The 16122-nt window shown below is 43.7% G+C and overlaps 1 protein-coding gene across 1 annotated transcript in view; it reads right to left on the bottom strand.

Annotated features, from left to right (window-relative positions):
• Positions 1–428: 428 nt before the first annotated feature.
• ACVR1 (activin A receptor type 1) overlaps positions 429–16122 on the bottom strand; it is a 34792-nt gene continuing 19098 nt past the window's right edge. The window contains exons 7-8 of the mRNA XM_045298134.1: positions 2393–2523; positions 429–1672 (exon numbers count right to left, since the gene is read on the bottom strand). Of these exons, the coding sequence (XP_045154069.1) occupies positions 1538–1672; positions 2393–2523 (266 nt within the window). The 3' untranslated portion in view covers positions 429–1537. The remainder of the gene's footprint in view (positions 1673–2392; positions 2524–16122) is intronic.

Below are 16122 nucleotides of genomic sequence, written 5' to 3'. Positions count from 1 at the left end.
TCTTTACAACTTCCATTGAGCACAACCCCCAAGAAGTTAAAAAAAGAAAAAAAAAAGACAATACTGCCCCTCCCCCAGCAACAAGATGAGAGGCATCAGACTACTTTGCACTCACATAGATACTTATTATACTAATCAAAATGCTTTTACATCTTCCCTCTCAATTATAGTTCAATAACCCTTGTGAGCAGGATCGGTCATTTCAAAGTTGAGGAAACTAAGGAAAGCAGTAACACATTAAAAAAAAATTAGGCTAAAACCTCGGATTTTCTGAAACCACAGTCAGGCTGGAGGACATCCTAATGGTCCTGTCAGACTCCTTAGTTGGCTGGAAAAGCTGATTCAATTTCTGAATTAATTTTGTTGTTCTGTTCCCTAAAAGCTGTGAGACACAGTTCTTCTTTGTATTTAGAACATAATTTCCACTGTTTGACTTGAAAACATTTTATTTAATTTATACAAATAACTACTAAATACAAAAAGTAGATTAAAACAAAATAGTTATTTTTTTCTGGCAGAGTTTAAATGCATATAATGGATAATTCTGAAGAAGATGCATTTTCCCCACAGCGTTCAGGACTAAAACGCTACTGAAATCTTTGTTTCTAAATCAGTAATATATTCGGTGGTGTCACATGGATAATGGCTAAATACATTCTGCAAATGAACTGAAAAAAAAGTTACAGTCTACGCACATACAAATGTGAAGCACTTAAAATGTGAATTTAACTGATAATAAAAGAAAACGTCCATTTCCGAGTATAGTGTTAAAAACATTTTGGTAATAAAATCATAAGACCACATAAAAATAAGCTTTAACATATGCACGAAGCTGTTTTGTAAAAACGTGCGACGTGCACGAGTAATAAATAATTTGCAAAGTTGTGTATAAACAATTCCTAACGTTCAGCATCATTGTAAACATCAGCACATGTGTAAAATGCAGCAAAGTCTGACATTATGTTTTGTGTTTGCCAAATTGAATTCCTATGATCCAAAGACAGACCAATGGAGGAGGACACAGCCAATGTTGGAGCAGGTTGGGTCTTTAAAAGAAAGAGTAACAGTGCAAGTCAGGAATGCAAAGAATCCCTAGTGCAATAAAGAAGAGAAGCACAGGCAATATTGCTGAGTACAGATTCATCACCTCCTCGGTGTCCCGTGGGGAGTGTCCAGGAGACCTGTGAAGGAGAAGCAAAGCCGCTGTCTTTTCATGCCCAGAGCTCATCCTGTGGGATTCCTCCTCCGTGTTCCTCCAGTTCCCGACCTTCGCAACAGTGTCTGTCCACCAGGAGGCTCTGCAGTGGGAACAGTCTGTGAAATGCCCAGTTCACAGTCATTGAGTGAGGTCCGGGTGGTTTGGGGGTCTCCTCAACAAACACATGGCTGGGTAAAACGACGCCTGCCTGGTCAGGGCAGCCCCCTGGGAGGGAGACAGATGGATTCGGTTCCGACAGCCAGTCAGGCCAGCATTAGGTCCCAGCTGGTCAACAGCAAAAACGTCATCGAATCCTCCTTCCGGAGACCATGAAAAATGTCAACAGTCAGTTTTCAATTTGTCGAGGGAATTATCAATTTTGGTCAAAGTCTTTTTGATGCGCAGGGCTGTGAGTCTTGCGGATGGGTTTTGATACCAGCATTCCTTCATCAGCTTGGCCAGAGACGTTAGCGTCTGCGGAGAGAAAGCACAGGCACCACCGTGACCCGTCCGCTTTCTAGTGAACGTGCAGAAATTCTGTAGGCCTTGCCAAGTTCAGGCAACCGCTGTCTTTTCCAAATAAATAATTAAAGCCTTGACTAATGCTAACGAAACTATGTACTTTTGTGTTTCATACACTCTGACCTGAGGCCTCCTAATGCCACCCACCAACTTTTATCAGGTAAATTACATAGCCGTGCTAGGCCCCTTGATGGTTTCATGGGGGCTACTAGTGATAATCCTAACCCAGAGCTAATGCTGAAAGTTGCAACAGAGTTATTTCTCCATATCTTGGAGCTGCTACTCCTTAAGAAGTGCAACACAGAGCATTCCGTGTTAAGCAGCAGCCAGTGTTGGAAATTTCGGATATGCAGAGCAGAAAGGGGCTTAAAGGGACCTACCTAAAAGCTCTTGGCTCAGACATGAAAACTGCAGTCCACAGCTAGTAGCAATAACAACGAAGTCTCTCAATGGACAACTCTACAGAAGGCTAACCAGTCACAGAAATTCTTGTGGCGATTGTCGTTCATTAGCATTAGAACCATCATCTATCCAATACAGAGCTTTCCAAAGTGAAACCACTTTCTGCGCCTATCGATTAAGTGTGAGACTTTGCCGAAAGCATGATGAGACATTCCAGGTGAAAGTCCATCGCTGAGGACAGTGTTTAAATGAAGAAGCTGGCACTCTTACCGGGTCTGAAAACCATCTGTTAGGTATGTTTGGCCTCTGTTGATCCACACAGACTACCTTCCTCATGTCCTCAAAGCTTGGGTCATTGGGCACAACATCGTAGAAGGGTGGCTTGTAATCTTCCACGATGCCTGCACAGAACGACAAGAATGGTGTTGGTTTAGCAGGAGCACCAAGTCTTCCCAAAGCCTTGTCACTGCGTCTCCCAGGTTACAATGTGGCAGGGTAAAATACTGACCATGGTCCTCACACTTCAAGCCGAAGTCGGTGCAGAGAATTGGGAGAACAACTGTCCATAGAAAACACGTGGATATTTATCATGGAACCACAACTATGAACAACATTATGGAAACTATGTAAGTAGATCTATTTAATTCCTGAGAAGACATAGGAGATTCGTCAATACTGATAAAAAAGGAGCAAGACACAAAAAGAGTAAACATGGACCTAATGATTTCAAAAAACAACAAATAGAAAGCTGTCCTCAAAGAAGTACAAATTTACCACCACCACTACCACCATCAAAGCAATTCTGTCAATTATGAAGGGAATCATTGCTAGAGAATAATCCATCCCACAGGGAAAGGCATAAACAATGTAAAGTAAAAGATTCCTCATTCAATCACTGCTGTTGTCTATCTTCAGGCTCTATGATTTATTCCCAGATTGAAGGCATGAAATAAACATAAAGAAGACTAACTGATGGGAAGTGAGGAAGAATAGGTAAGAGAAATGAACTCGTATTTTATCCCAAAGGAAATTAAAAAAGGTCGGTGGCTAAGTTCAGCTTCTGTGCCTGTATGGTTTGTAATACTAAGCCCTTACCCAGTACAATTAATTCAGTGGCTTACATTTTACACATAGAGAAGCTCAAAATAACATCGTCTGAAATTAGAAAACTGATTCTTCTCCATACAGAGATGAAACCAAGAAAATTCATGATTTTCCTCCTCTCGCCCGGCTCCAACAATAAAGTCAGTAGATAACTTGGTTTACTGCTCTCTTTTCTTCCCCCATGTAACTATCTTCTATTCCCTAATATAGGACAGCTTGTTGGAGGAGAGGAGACTGTGGGGAACATGGTAACTTAGATTTTCTACTTCTTCCCAACCACCTAAAAAGTTTCAATATCTTATTTGTCATAGACAGTATGAAAGCCAATCCATTCATATAAATCCTAGTATCAACACAAAGTGTTTACGTAAAAGATTAGATATAAACAGCATACGATGAACACTGCAGAAACATTTTACAGACTCATACTAAGAGTTTATTTTAAACTGGAAAGTAGTCTGGTTATAGAAAAGAAAATTCTGGACGACACGCTTTCTTAAGTCCTAACACTTGTAGACATTGCTAACTGCATTCGGAATATGTATCCGTCAAGGGAGTCAATTAAAAAACTTCTTCCTGGCCGATCCTACCGAACTTCTATGGGATACCAACTGCTGCTTCCTAAAGAGACATTGGGGCCCTCAACTCAGAGAACCCGCCTTCCCTTCCTGGGTAGAACCTAGGAAGCATTAAAAAAAAAAAAAAATCCTTCCGCAGTCCTAAGAGACACCACAAAAAATACAATTGTATATGGATTTATTCAATCTGTATGCTGAGCAAATAATCAGAGAAGATGGATTATATTAAGAAGAATTGGGCATCATATTGGAGGAAGGCTTATTAGCAAACGACAATGTGCAGCTGACACAACCTTGCTTGCTGAAAGTGAGGCCTTGAAGCACTTGCTGAAGAAGATCCAAGACGGCGGCCTTCGAAACCCTCACAATTACACGGATACACAACCTCCTGAAGACGGAGGACAGACTGAAGTTGTCAAGGAGTTCATCTTGCTGGGATCTGCCATCAATGCTCATGGAAGCAGCAGTCAACAGATCCAGCAACATGCTGCACACGAAAAGCCAGAAGATCCCTGTGAGGACGAGGGTGCATCTGGCACAAATCCTGGTATGTTCAATCACTTCATATGCATGGTGGACACTGGATAAGGAAGACTGAAGCACTGGTGCATTTTAATCATGGTGGTGGCGAAGAACTTTTGACAGTACCACGGACTGCTAAGAGAACAGACAGCTCTGTCTTGGAGGAAGTACAGCCAGAGTGCCTTCTTGAAGCAAGCATCGGAAGCCTTCATCTCACATACTTTGGCCATGCTGTGAGGAGAGACCAGGCCCTAAAGAAAGACTCCGTGCTTGGTAAAGTAGAAGCGCAGTAAAAAAAAGAGGAAGCCCCTCAACAAGATGGATGGACGCAGAGGCTGCAATGGCGGACTCAAACAGAGGAGCACTGGTGGGGATGGCGCGGCGTGGACAGTGTTTCCTTCTGTGTGCACAGGGGCTCCACGAAGCAAAGCGACTTGACGGTACCTGACAATAGCAACCAAGTGGACCTGGAAAAACAGCCTGTGCTTTCTTCAAGGGCCACGCGACTTTATGGGAAAGAGGTAAAGAGATGGCCCCCTCTCTATCACTTCGATATTTCTAAGAAGGAACGCATTTAATTGCCTGCTTTTAAGTGCTGAGCCAAAAAACTACCAGAAGTCAGGCAGAAAGTTTTCTGTGACTGTGAATAATGCAGAGTGGGACACTGCTATACATGTGACAGAGGGTGTGGGGGGAGCATAGCTGGTTTTTTTAAACAGGAGAATTAGTGACACCCAACAATGACCTCGACCATACAAAACTGCAATTTCCTCCTGTGTCCCTTTTTTCCACATTTTAATCTCATAAAAAGCCACCATGTGCCAACAAAAGGAGTCCAGTTTGAAAGGGAGGACCATTTCATCGATTATGCCTGCGACTTAGTCACGCTCTCCGCCTTCAGTCATCGGCCAGTGGGTGGCTACTTCCATCGGACGCTGGCCGTGCTTCCCCACAATAACGTCAACCTGGGATTAAACTCTCCAGGTCACTTGCGGTGCCCCTGGACAAGGAAAACAATGACTGCAACTAGGACACGCCTGCTCTGAAGAGCTCCAACAAGCTGGTGGGGAGCTTCCTTTACCTTTTAATTCTATGTTTCCACAACGTTGGTGAAGCCCCCTGCTCTGTGTGCACCATGTTTGCATTGCTGGGGTGCACAAAAGTGCAAGTCATCATCCTGCTTTTCAACTAACTCACGCTCCAGACGAAGCAAGGGATACGGAAGCCAAGTCTGGTTTCTTAACTGAAATATATCGTTCTTTAATCTTGAAATTTTTCTTTTCATCCCACTACTTGCTACTAACTTAAAAAGAAAAACACAAGTTCTAGGACAGATGATCCCTCAGGACCAGTGGTGAGAGTGGCGATACTGGGAGCGTAGAGGGAGGGTGAGATAGAAAGGGGGAACCGATTACAAGGATCTACATATAATCTCCTCCGTGGGGGACGGACAGCAGAAAAGTGGGTGAAGAGAGATGTCAGACAGTGAAGATAGGATCAAATAATAATTTCTAAATTATCAAGGGTTCATGAGGGAAGGGGGAGTGGGGAGGGAGAGAAAAAAAATGAGGAGCTGATACCAAGGGCTCAAGTAGAAAGCAAATGTTTTGAGAATGATGAAGGCAACAAATGTACAAATGTGCTTGACACAATGGATGGATGTATGGATTGTGATAAGAGTTGTACAAGCCTCCAATAAAATGATTAAAGGGAAAAAAAGAAAGAAATGCTAAGTTCGATGTTTGCATAGGGGCTCTGGTGACAAGTGGTCAAACGGAAGTAGCTGTGGCTGTGCAGGAGAAAGAAGTGACAAAGATCACAGCAGTGCAAGCACTGTGAGGCCGTTCTCTGTCCAAGGGTCAGCTACGGATTAGAATCCACCTACGTGCCATCTATAAAGTGGGTGCTGTGGGAACCTAAGAAAGCTTCCAGAGGACACGGGGGATGGCAGTGAGTTTGGGGGGGTGTTGATCTAGAAGAGTGGGACATTTTCTAGAAAAGACAAAAATGAAAACCGAACCAGTTGCTGTTGTGTTGGCTCTAACTCATGACAGCCCCCCACGTGTCAGAGTTGGGTTGTGCTCCAAGGGTTTTCAATGGCCGGTTGTTTGGGAAATCGATCGCCAGGGCTTTCTTCCAAGTGTCTCTAGGCAGATAGAACTTTTAGTGATTTGAATCGCAGCCAAGCATGTTAGCCACCTGTATCACCCAGGGGTTTTACTAAAACCAAACCAAACTCACTGCCATCGAGTCGATGCTGACTCACAGCGTGCTTCTGGCACAAATGCCATAGGTCATAGGGAGCCTATAGGATAGGTTAGAAGTGCCCTTGTGGGTTTCCAAGACTGTAACTGCCCTTCTTTCTCCCATGGAGTGGCTGGTGGTTTTCAACTGTGGACCCTGCAGATTGCAGCCCAACACGTAACCACTGTGCCACCAGGGCTCCTGGATTTTACTACGGGGGAAGCTAAGACTCAGGAAACAGCGCATCCAGGGAGAGAGAACAGTAAGGAGACAAGATAAGGAGTGATAAAAGATCCTGATATGTTGGCAAGAAGGGAGAGCAGTTTTCTATGGCTGAAACAGTGCAATGGTGGGGGGTGACATGAGAAAGACAAGTAGGAGACAAGGGAGAGTTGAAAGCTGACTATAAAGCGACATATCATCGAGGTAGGAAGTTACCTGCCTGCATGCTTCACTTCTGCCAGAGAGAAAGGACCATATATACTTGTGGGTAAGCCTAGTTTTTCAGTACATTTTTAATGGGTTTTTTTTTCATCATTTTATTAGGGGCTCACACAACTCTTATCACAATCCATACATACATCATTTGTGTAAAGCGCATTTGTACAGTCATTGCCCTCATCATTCTCAAAACATTTCCTCTCCACTTAAATCCCTGGCATTAGGTCCTTATTTTTCCCCTCCCTCCCTGCTCCCCTCTCCCTCATGAGCCCTTGATAGTTTATAAATTGTTATTTTGTCATATCTTGCCCTGTCTGACGTCTCCCTTCACCCACTTTTCTATTGTCCGTCCCCCAGGGAGGAAGTCACATATAGTTCCTCGTAATCGGTTCCCTCTTTCCTACCCACTCTCCCTCTACCCTCCCTGTTTCGCCACTCACACCACTGGTCCTGTAGGGCTCATCGGCCCTGGATTCCCTGTATTTCCAGTTCCTATCTGCACCAGTGTACATCCTCTGGTCTAGCCAGACTTGCAAGGTCGAACTTGAGTCATGGTAGTGGGAGCAGGGAGGAAATATTTAGGAACTAGAGGAAAGTTGTATTTTTCATTGTTGTTACATCGCACCCTGACTGGCTCATCTCCTCCCAGAGACCCCTCTGCAAGGGAATCTCCAGTGGCTTACTAATGGGCTTTGGGTCTCCACTCTGCATTCCCCCCATCATTCACTAAGGTAAGATTTTTTGTTCTGATGATGCCTTATACCTGATCCCTTCAACACCTCGTGGTTGCATAAGCTGGGTGCTTCTTCCATGTGGGCTTTGTTGCTTCTGAGCTTGATGGCCGCTTGGTTACCTTCAAGCCTTTAAGACCCCAGACGCTATACTTTTTGATAGTCGGGCACCATCAGCTTTCTTCGCCACATTTGCTTATGCACCCATTTGTCTTCAGTGATCCGTTCGACACCTCGTGATCACACCGGCTGATATGTTGTTCTATGTGGGCTTTGTTGCTTCTGAGCTAGATGGCCGCTTGTTTACCTTCAAGCTTTTAAGACCCCAGACGCTATATCTTTTGATAGCCGGGCACCATAATGCAGTATTTGTAGTAAAACTAGGTGCCTCCGATGATATTCGGGTCGGTTCATACTCGCGTATATATGGTAACAATCAGGGTGGCCAGGCAAAAAGGACATTTTTTTAAAAGAAGAAGAATGAAGGCTATTAAAAAGAAAAAAAGTGAACTCTTAATTCTTTTGAGGCAGCACCCAATGTGCAGCTGCCGAGTCACGGGCCAGTAAAGAGGTCAGCAGGTATTCAGGAAAAGTAACTAAAAATACAAAGGCCTCCAACTGCCAAGAGAGTGGTACAAAGAACAAATGATACAAGAAGGCAGGGCAGGAGCAGCTCCTAATAGTGGCCAAGGAAAGAACAAATTGAGCCAAGCTGGCTCTCCTGAGTAAGGAGGCCGGTGTGACTCAAATGGGGTCACAAATAAATGAGATACATTGTTCACAACGAACACCACCACAACTGTTGGTACGTGTGTTCAGTTTGGATTATAGTTTGTTTGTTCTTTCCTCGTCCACATGACCACCTTCTCTTCTCTGGGGTCCAAATCTTTACCAACCCAAAGCTCTACCATGCATTTGCTACCTGGCTCTGAGCAAACCAAGGAATTATCCTGCCTCAGTTTTCTAATACTTTTGGAGTACATATCACAACTAGAAGGCATGCATCATTGACCGTTCCCCAGACCCTAGACAGTGCTTCAAAAAAAATATTACGTGCCAGCGTTATCGTCTTAAAATACAAGTCTTTGAGAACAAGGCTTCCTCCTGATTTTCTCGGATCTTCATGGAATAGAGGCTTTATATTACTCCTAGACAGCCATAACTTGATCTCTCTGCTTCATGTCTTCTGTGGTAGCCCTCTCTGCCACTATGGTAAGGTGACCAGAGGTCCCGCTCTTGGTGGAACAGTTCTGATTTTTAACAATTTTTCCCGTGTCCTGCATCATTTTTAAAAAGTCCCGATTTTTGGAAAGAATGCACGATAAGTTAGGGTATACGGTTTTCGGCTGCCACATGGTTATTTCGCCAGGATATGAGTTTTATCAATGGTGTCCCGCTTTTGTCCCACTTTACCAATGTTAAAATCTGGTCACCTTACACTATGGCCACTAGAGAGACCAGCAAGAGAATTGCAACAAAACCCACTGCGAATGAGTTGCTTTTGACTCCTAGCAACCTTATAGGGCAGGGAAGAACTGCCCCACGGGATTTCCAAAGCGATTGATCTTCCAGGAGCAGACGGTCACATCCTTGACCTCTGGAGCAATGCCTGGGTTCAAACGCTGACCATTTGGTGAGCAGGTGAAGGGAAAAGTTCACTCTGCCATCCCTCTACTTGCATCCCAAGGTTGCCCCACTGCCCGTGGGGTCAAACTCTCAACCACATTGCACTCAGTTCTCGTTATCTCCTCCTGGAGGAGTCAGCCACACAAAACTACTTGCAGACTCTCCGTAATTTCCCCTAGCTCCTCCTTCTTTCTGCTTGAAATACCAGATATCATCAATGCCTAATCTTTATTTCTCAGTGGGTGAGAAGCACCCCAGAATCAAGCATATTTCAGTCACAAATGCGAACACTTGCACTAAATGCAAGACCACTGATTATAAAGACTCGTGTCACTTGAGGTGAGGTTTGACTATCCAGTACGTTCACGGAAGTCAGCTTTCCTGCCAAGTAAATAAGGAGAAAAAACATTGGGTTTACAAAGCCTGGGGGGTTCTCAATTGCAGGCAGAGAGAGCACAGGCAGTCCTCTGGATGTGTTTAGATAGATTGGTCAGAAGAAGAACTTGAGGTTGATCAAGGAAAAGTTGACAACTAATTAAAAGAAAAACTAAGAATCAGAATTCCATCCTGTTTATATTCTACCATTCTTCCCAATCAGCCAAGGTGGGGATAGAGCTCTATTGACAGTTAATGTCTTCAGCGACTGGAACACTAGACCTAAAACCATGGAGAGAAAGAGGCTCGTACTGCCTTTCTGCAAGGACGGTGAAGACTGCAGGTTAGCACGCTGTTTCCTCGGGGGTGGCATGTGAGATACTGTGACATGTCTTCTGGCCAAAATTGTTTGCATCGTATTATCCGCATATTTAGGTGAACAGTTACCTTCATTCGATACAACTTGATACCAGCTTTCCATTATTTTCGGTCACAACAATCATTTTCCTTAAACGTGAATTTAGGTGGAAGAGCTATGCGATGCAAAGATTTTAAAACTTTAAGCAGAGAAGGGCAGAGGTGGCATTTAGACATGGGAAAGAAGTCTGGAAGGGCTCTGTGTGCCAGTGACTCGTGGGAGACACGGAGCTTCCAGAAAACCTTCTTCCTGGGGAGATAAGATTCCCCCAAAAGGTCTAGCTAATAAGTGTAGCCTAGATGTCTATATTTGGGGTAGGAAATTCTGGGAAGCATTGAAAATGCCCTTCTGTTCTGTCCTGCCTCCGTATGTGTGCTTCAAGTCACTTATAAGTGGGCATGTGCTGCAGCATTAAAAATATATAACTAATGAATATGGAAGAAAACATTTTTCTCTAGCACAGCTATTCCCCCTTTTCAACCTTAATACGCACTACAGTAGTAAACTGAAATTGTGAAGCATGCTGTACATTAAGTTTATGAGGAAAATAAGGGTTGTCATGGTTTCCATACACACAAGTCCACCGCGCACTAAGGAACAGAGGAACATGCAGTGCCCTGGCAAGCTCAAGGATACATTAGAAGAGGTTTTCCCAAAGTGGGTGCACCAAAACACAAGCTGATGGTAACCGCCAGTGTTTTCAAGTCCCCCTGCATGATGGGTTTAGGTCGGCCAGAAGACTTCCTCTGAGGTACCAATCATTTTTGACACATGCAACACTGCACTGGCGTCCCTCACAAAACGAGCAGGGTAAAGGCAGATCATAAGAGGCGCAGAAAGGGACTGAAAGATGCAAGCACACTGGTAGCCATCACCCATGTCCAATGAGATAAGTCTAGTGCAAAAACGAGAAATAAGACCCTCTTACGCTTAGAAAAGGATGTTTCATGGAAGCTTCAGGGTACAAAAAGGTGGGCTCCCTGCTTGGGCGGACTCCAGCCGCGTTCTTTATTTCCTCGCCCAAACAGTGATGTAACGTTCCATTTCAGCGCCACCTGGCAAGATGTGGTCCTTGACCCAGAGGCATCATTATCACCTGGGGCATTGGTGTTGTGAGGTGCCGTCAATTCGGTTCCAATTCCCCGCGACAACAGAGCGAAGCGCACTGCCTGATCCTGCGCCATCCTCGCAACCGTTCTGATGCTGAGCCCTCGATGCACGGCGGGGTGGACTGGCTCTGGAAGCTTCCTTTTCCACTGCCTGGAGCCTGGTTTCGGGCCAATGCTTTCAGCGCAGCTTGAACGTCTTCCTTCAGCACACTGGCTCTTGCTCACTGAACCTCTTGAAAAGGTTGAATGTTCAGCGCTCTTTTTGGTAGAGGGATTTTGCGTATTCCTTCCACCTTCTTTCGATACTTCCGCAGCGTTCCATATTTTGTCCATAGAATGTTGTAAGCTTGAATTTGTGTAAGTCTGGAATGTTTGCAAGTTTGAATTTGTTCGAGTTCTTTCCGTTTAAGATATGATGAGCATGTTCTCCCTTTCTGCTTTTCTAAGTCTTTGCTCATTTCGTTATAATATTTTGCATCGTCTTATCCAGCTGACACTTGAAATTTTCGGTTTGGCTGTTTGGCTCATGTCTTCCATTTGCCTTAAGCTACTCTACCACTAAGAACAAGTTGCAGTCTCTTCTGGCACAAAGCAGCTGTTAGGGACATTTTCTGCCCTACCCTGAACTGCGCGCATAGTGCAAGAATAGCGGTTTGAAATCACTAGCCGCTCGGCAGGAAAAAGATGAGGCTTTGGGCTCATTTAAAGAGTTACCATCTCAGAAACCCATAGAGGCCATTCTACCCTGTCTTACAGAGCTGCTGTTAGTTGGAATTGACTTGATGTCCATGAGTTGGTTTTTGTATTCATTCATTCATTCATTCATTCATTCATTCATTCCCCTAGACCTACTGGAACTCTTGGGGTAGGACCTAAGTCATTCTGATACACATTCCAGTTGACAACTATTAATTAAATTTCTGCCTTAATTTTACATAGAAATTTCATACAGGAAAGGAAGTAAAAATCCTTTCTTTTCCTACCAGTTCTACCATCAGTGTCAAACAAAACATATAAAGTTAAATGCAAAAGGCACTATTGAGAAATTTTCCCTTGTAAAAATGGACTTAACACTCATTTCCTGTATGGAAACAGCATGAGGTTTATTATTAGCAGCAAACAAACGTAAAATTCCAATGAAAACATTAAATGCAACCTATTTTGATGCTCATGGTTCACTTGAGGATCATATGGTTCCGAGGGAACGATTTGGTCATCAATTTTTATAATGGACTCAGAAACTCAAAGGATGCATAATTATAATGACCTAATATAAGATATGCACATATTTTAATGAGGGACATATTATATGAAATAATTTTGAAAATGTATATTCTTTTAATGGCAGTTTCTAAAGATAGCAAAAACAAAAAATAAATACATCACACCCTGGAGTGAGGAGAATCTTATAAATTAGTCCAACTCTTATGGAAAGCAATTTGACAATATTTGCCTAGGCAGAAAAATGTCCACCTTCTTTGACCTGCGTCTACTTCTTTTCAGATTAAAAGTTAATTCTTGCCTCTGCGCAAAAGTGGCAAGCACAAAGATGTCTGCTATAGGTCCCAAATGGGAAGACAGGATGTCTAACTACAAGGAAATGGTTATGTTCATAAGATACCATGTGGCCATTTACTATAAAATGAGTTTAATTAATAACATTAAAAATCCAGTGGTGAGAGGGACGAGGCCTGGAGGGTGAAGGGAATTTGGGGTAGAAGGGGGGAACTGATTACAAGAATCTAAGTATAGCCTCCTCCCTGGGGGATAGACAGCAGAGAAGAGGGTGGAGGGAGACATCGGGTAGTGTAACTTAAGACAAAACTATAATAATTTATGAATTATGAAGGGTTCATGAGGGAGGGGGGGAGGGAGGGGGAAAATGAGCAAATGATATATTTTATTAGGGGCTCATACAACTGTTATCGCAATCCATACACACATCAATTGTGTAAAGTGCATTTGTACATCATTCTCAAAACATTTTCTCTCCACTTAAACACCCGACATTAGGTCCTCATTTTTCCCCTCCCTCCCCACTCCCCCCTCCCTCATGAGCCCTTGATAGTTTATAAATTGGTATTTTGTCATATCTTGCCCTGTCCGACGTCTCCCTTCACCCACTTTTCGGTTGCAGTCCCCCAGGGAGGAGGTCACATATAGTTCCTTGTAATCGGTTCCCTCTTTCCTACCCACTCTCCCTCTACCCTCCCTGTTTCACCACTCACGCCGCTGGTCCTGTAGGGCTCATCGGCCCTGGATTCCCTGGATTTCCAGTTCCTATCTGTACCCAGTGTACATCCTCTGGTCTAGCCAGACTTGCAAGGTAGAATTCGAGTCATGGTAGTGGGAGTGGGGAGGAAACATTTAGGAACTAGAGGAAAGTTGTACTTCTCATCATTGCTACATTGCACCCTGACTGGCTCATCTCCTCCCCGAGACCCCTCTGCAAGGGAATCTCCAGTGGCCTACTAATGGGCTTTGGATCTCCACTCCGCACTCCCCCCATCATTCACTATGGTAAGATTTTTTGTTCTGATGATGCCTTATACCTGATCCCTTCAACGCCTCGTGGTTGCAGAGCAAATGATATTAAGGGCTAAAGTAGAAGATAAATGTTTTGAGATTGATGAGGGCAAAAAATGTACAAATGTGCCTGACTCAATGGATGTATATATGGACTGTGATAAGAATTGTATGAGCCCTCAATAAAATAATTTTTAAAAATATAACACGAATGAAAAAGATACACATTTATCCATCCTATGGCTATAAATATGTCAAAAAATACATATCCAGATGCAAAGACAGGCAGTGGCAAGAACCATGAATGTTGGAACAACCAATTAATATTTCCATCTTTAAAAAATTTTTTCTTTTCTATTTTTATGCTTTTATTTATTTATCTTTGGGGGTGGGGAGGGGGGTTGTAACTAATGTATTATTAATCAAGAAGCTCCTGAGTAACATTGAGCACTTTCGAGCTGCCACTTCAATAAAACGATTCAAAGCTTGGCCTGTGTACGTGTGTGCTGTGGGTATAGGGGTGGGGCACGTGACTGCCCCTGGAAGAAAAGGGGAGAGAGAGAGAAAGGAGGAAAAGATCAAAGTAATCAGTGCCACAGGACAGTGACTGGCTGAAAAGCTCCCCCTGCAAACTAAATCCCACAGCCCAGAACAGAAACTCAACCCGCAAAAAGTGCAGGAATTGCCCACAGTCCGCATGATGATGCAAGGGGGGTATCAGGAGGAAGAAGAACAGCACGGGCCAAAGCAGGCAAACTACAGCCACCACCGCTTCTCCCTTCCTGCACCTGTCATGAAGACTAATACTATTAAAAAGAAGCCACCGTTTGCAGCACTAAATCTTCAACTGGTGCCTGGAACTTCAAACTCACTCCTCTTCACCAGGGTGGGCGTTTAAAGCCACTGGAGTTTCTGCCTGTGACACGGGGCGTGGGTTTGCAATGCGAGTTCTTACAAAGCTCTGCCAAGTCCAGCACTGGTCACACTGGCTAGCTCGCTTGGCTCCACTCTGGCATGTCCACAGCTGGAAACACTACTGCCCTGCCTTTGCAGTCACCTCTGTCTTCGTTCGAGGCAAGATCCCCGTTCCACGGTGCATTACTATGCCAGGCCTTCTCCTAACTGCCTGCTAGGAAAAACTGGCAGAATTAAACTTTCAGTTTGAAGATGTTCAAAGCTTATTAGGAGCAGGAAAATCAAGTTGATGTGCAATTTCAGACAAAGGTCAAAGCTTGGTAAATCATGAGCAAAGCCATCACTCTGTTGCAAACAATTCTCAAGACACTTGAATGGCACAAACATCAAGTCCGTAGTGCTGGACAATTGAGAAACAAGTGCCAAAAAAATGTTCATGACTTCCATTTAAAAATAAATAAAATAAATGTCTAAGTCACGATCCATGTGTGTTCACGTTAATCAGAAACACTAGCTCTGACACCTTTAGGTGATTATTCAAAGCAAGCACACTCTTCTGCTAGAGAGAAAGCTACCTTGAAGGCGTGCCAATTTTAATTATTGCACACTTCTGGATATGAAAATGTCACTCAATTACTCCAATTCCACTTCCCCCACAGAAGCTCCTAATCTCTGGATGTATTACGTACAAGAATTATGATTGCCCCAAGAATCCTTGGGATTAATTAATCAGGAGCGGGAAGGGGTATGGCTGTTAGCAAGGTTATGTATTATTTCTTTAATCCTTCACATGCAGGATAGTCTCATGGGGAGAAAGGACAAATGCATGGTATCTTTTACAATGAATCTTCATTGGAGTCCATGGCATTTTCTTCTGTCTTCCTGGAATAACTTCAGGCACACCCTCCGTGAAAGATTTCCAGTTGTAAAAATATGAAGAGGGCTAGCGAGTTAATTCAGAGGCTTCTACTGTAGTAACTGGCTATTTGAGGTAGATGGAGTGTGTGCAATTTGAAAGAGCATTCTTAGTACTTTTAGAATACAACAATGCATTTAGTTACATTCAAAGATTAGCAGGAGCATAGGGGGCACTGATTAAAAATGGCAAATGTGCCCCTATCTGCTAAACTATTGCAGCTAAAGCACCACCAATTCATTAAACTATTTGACTGATGAGGTCAACATAAGCTATATTATCATGGCTCCCTGACTTTAAACCTGCCGTATTCAGAAGACAGAGCCCGTTGTTTCACAAGAGGGTAAATCCTAAACCTCTTCTCATAATCCTGAGCGGAAAGGTTTAAAATAGCAGGACCCATCCTTGGGTTCACCGAAGCATGCCCCTCAATTTAAACCATGCTCGCAAGAGGGGCAGAGAAACCAGAAGAGTGGAGAGGAGACAAGGAGGACT

Source organism: Echinops telfairi, unplaced genomic scaffold (assembly GCF_000313985.2).
Source record: "Echinops telfairi isolate 266 unplaced genomic scaffold, ASM31398v2 ScPeMD7_4;HRSCAF=17, whole genome shotgun sequence".
Lineage (NCBI taxonomy): Eukaryota > Metazoa > Chordata > Mammalia > Afrosoricida > Tenrecidae > Echinops > Echinops telfairi.
This window is presented reverse-complemented; position numbering and strand designations above follow the sequence as displayed.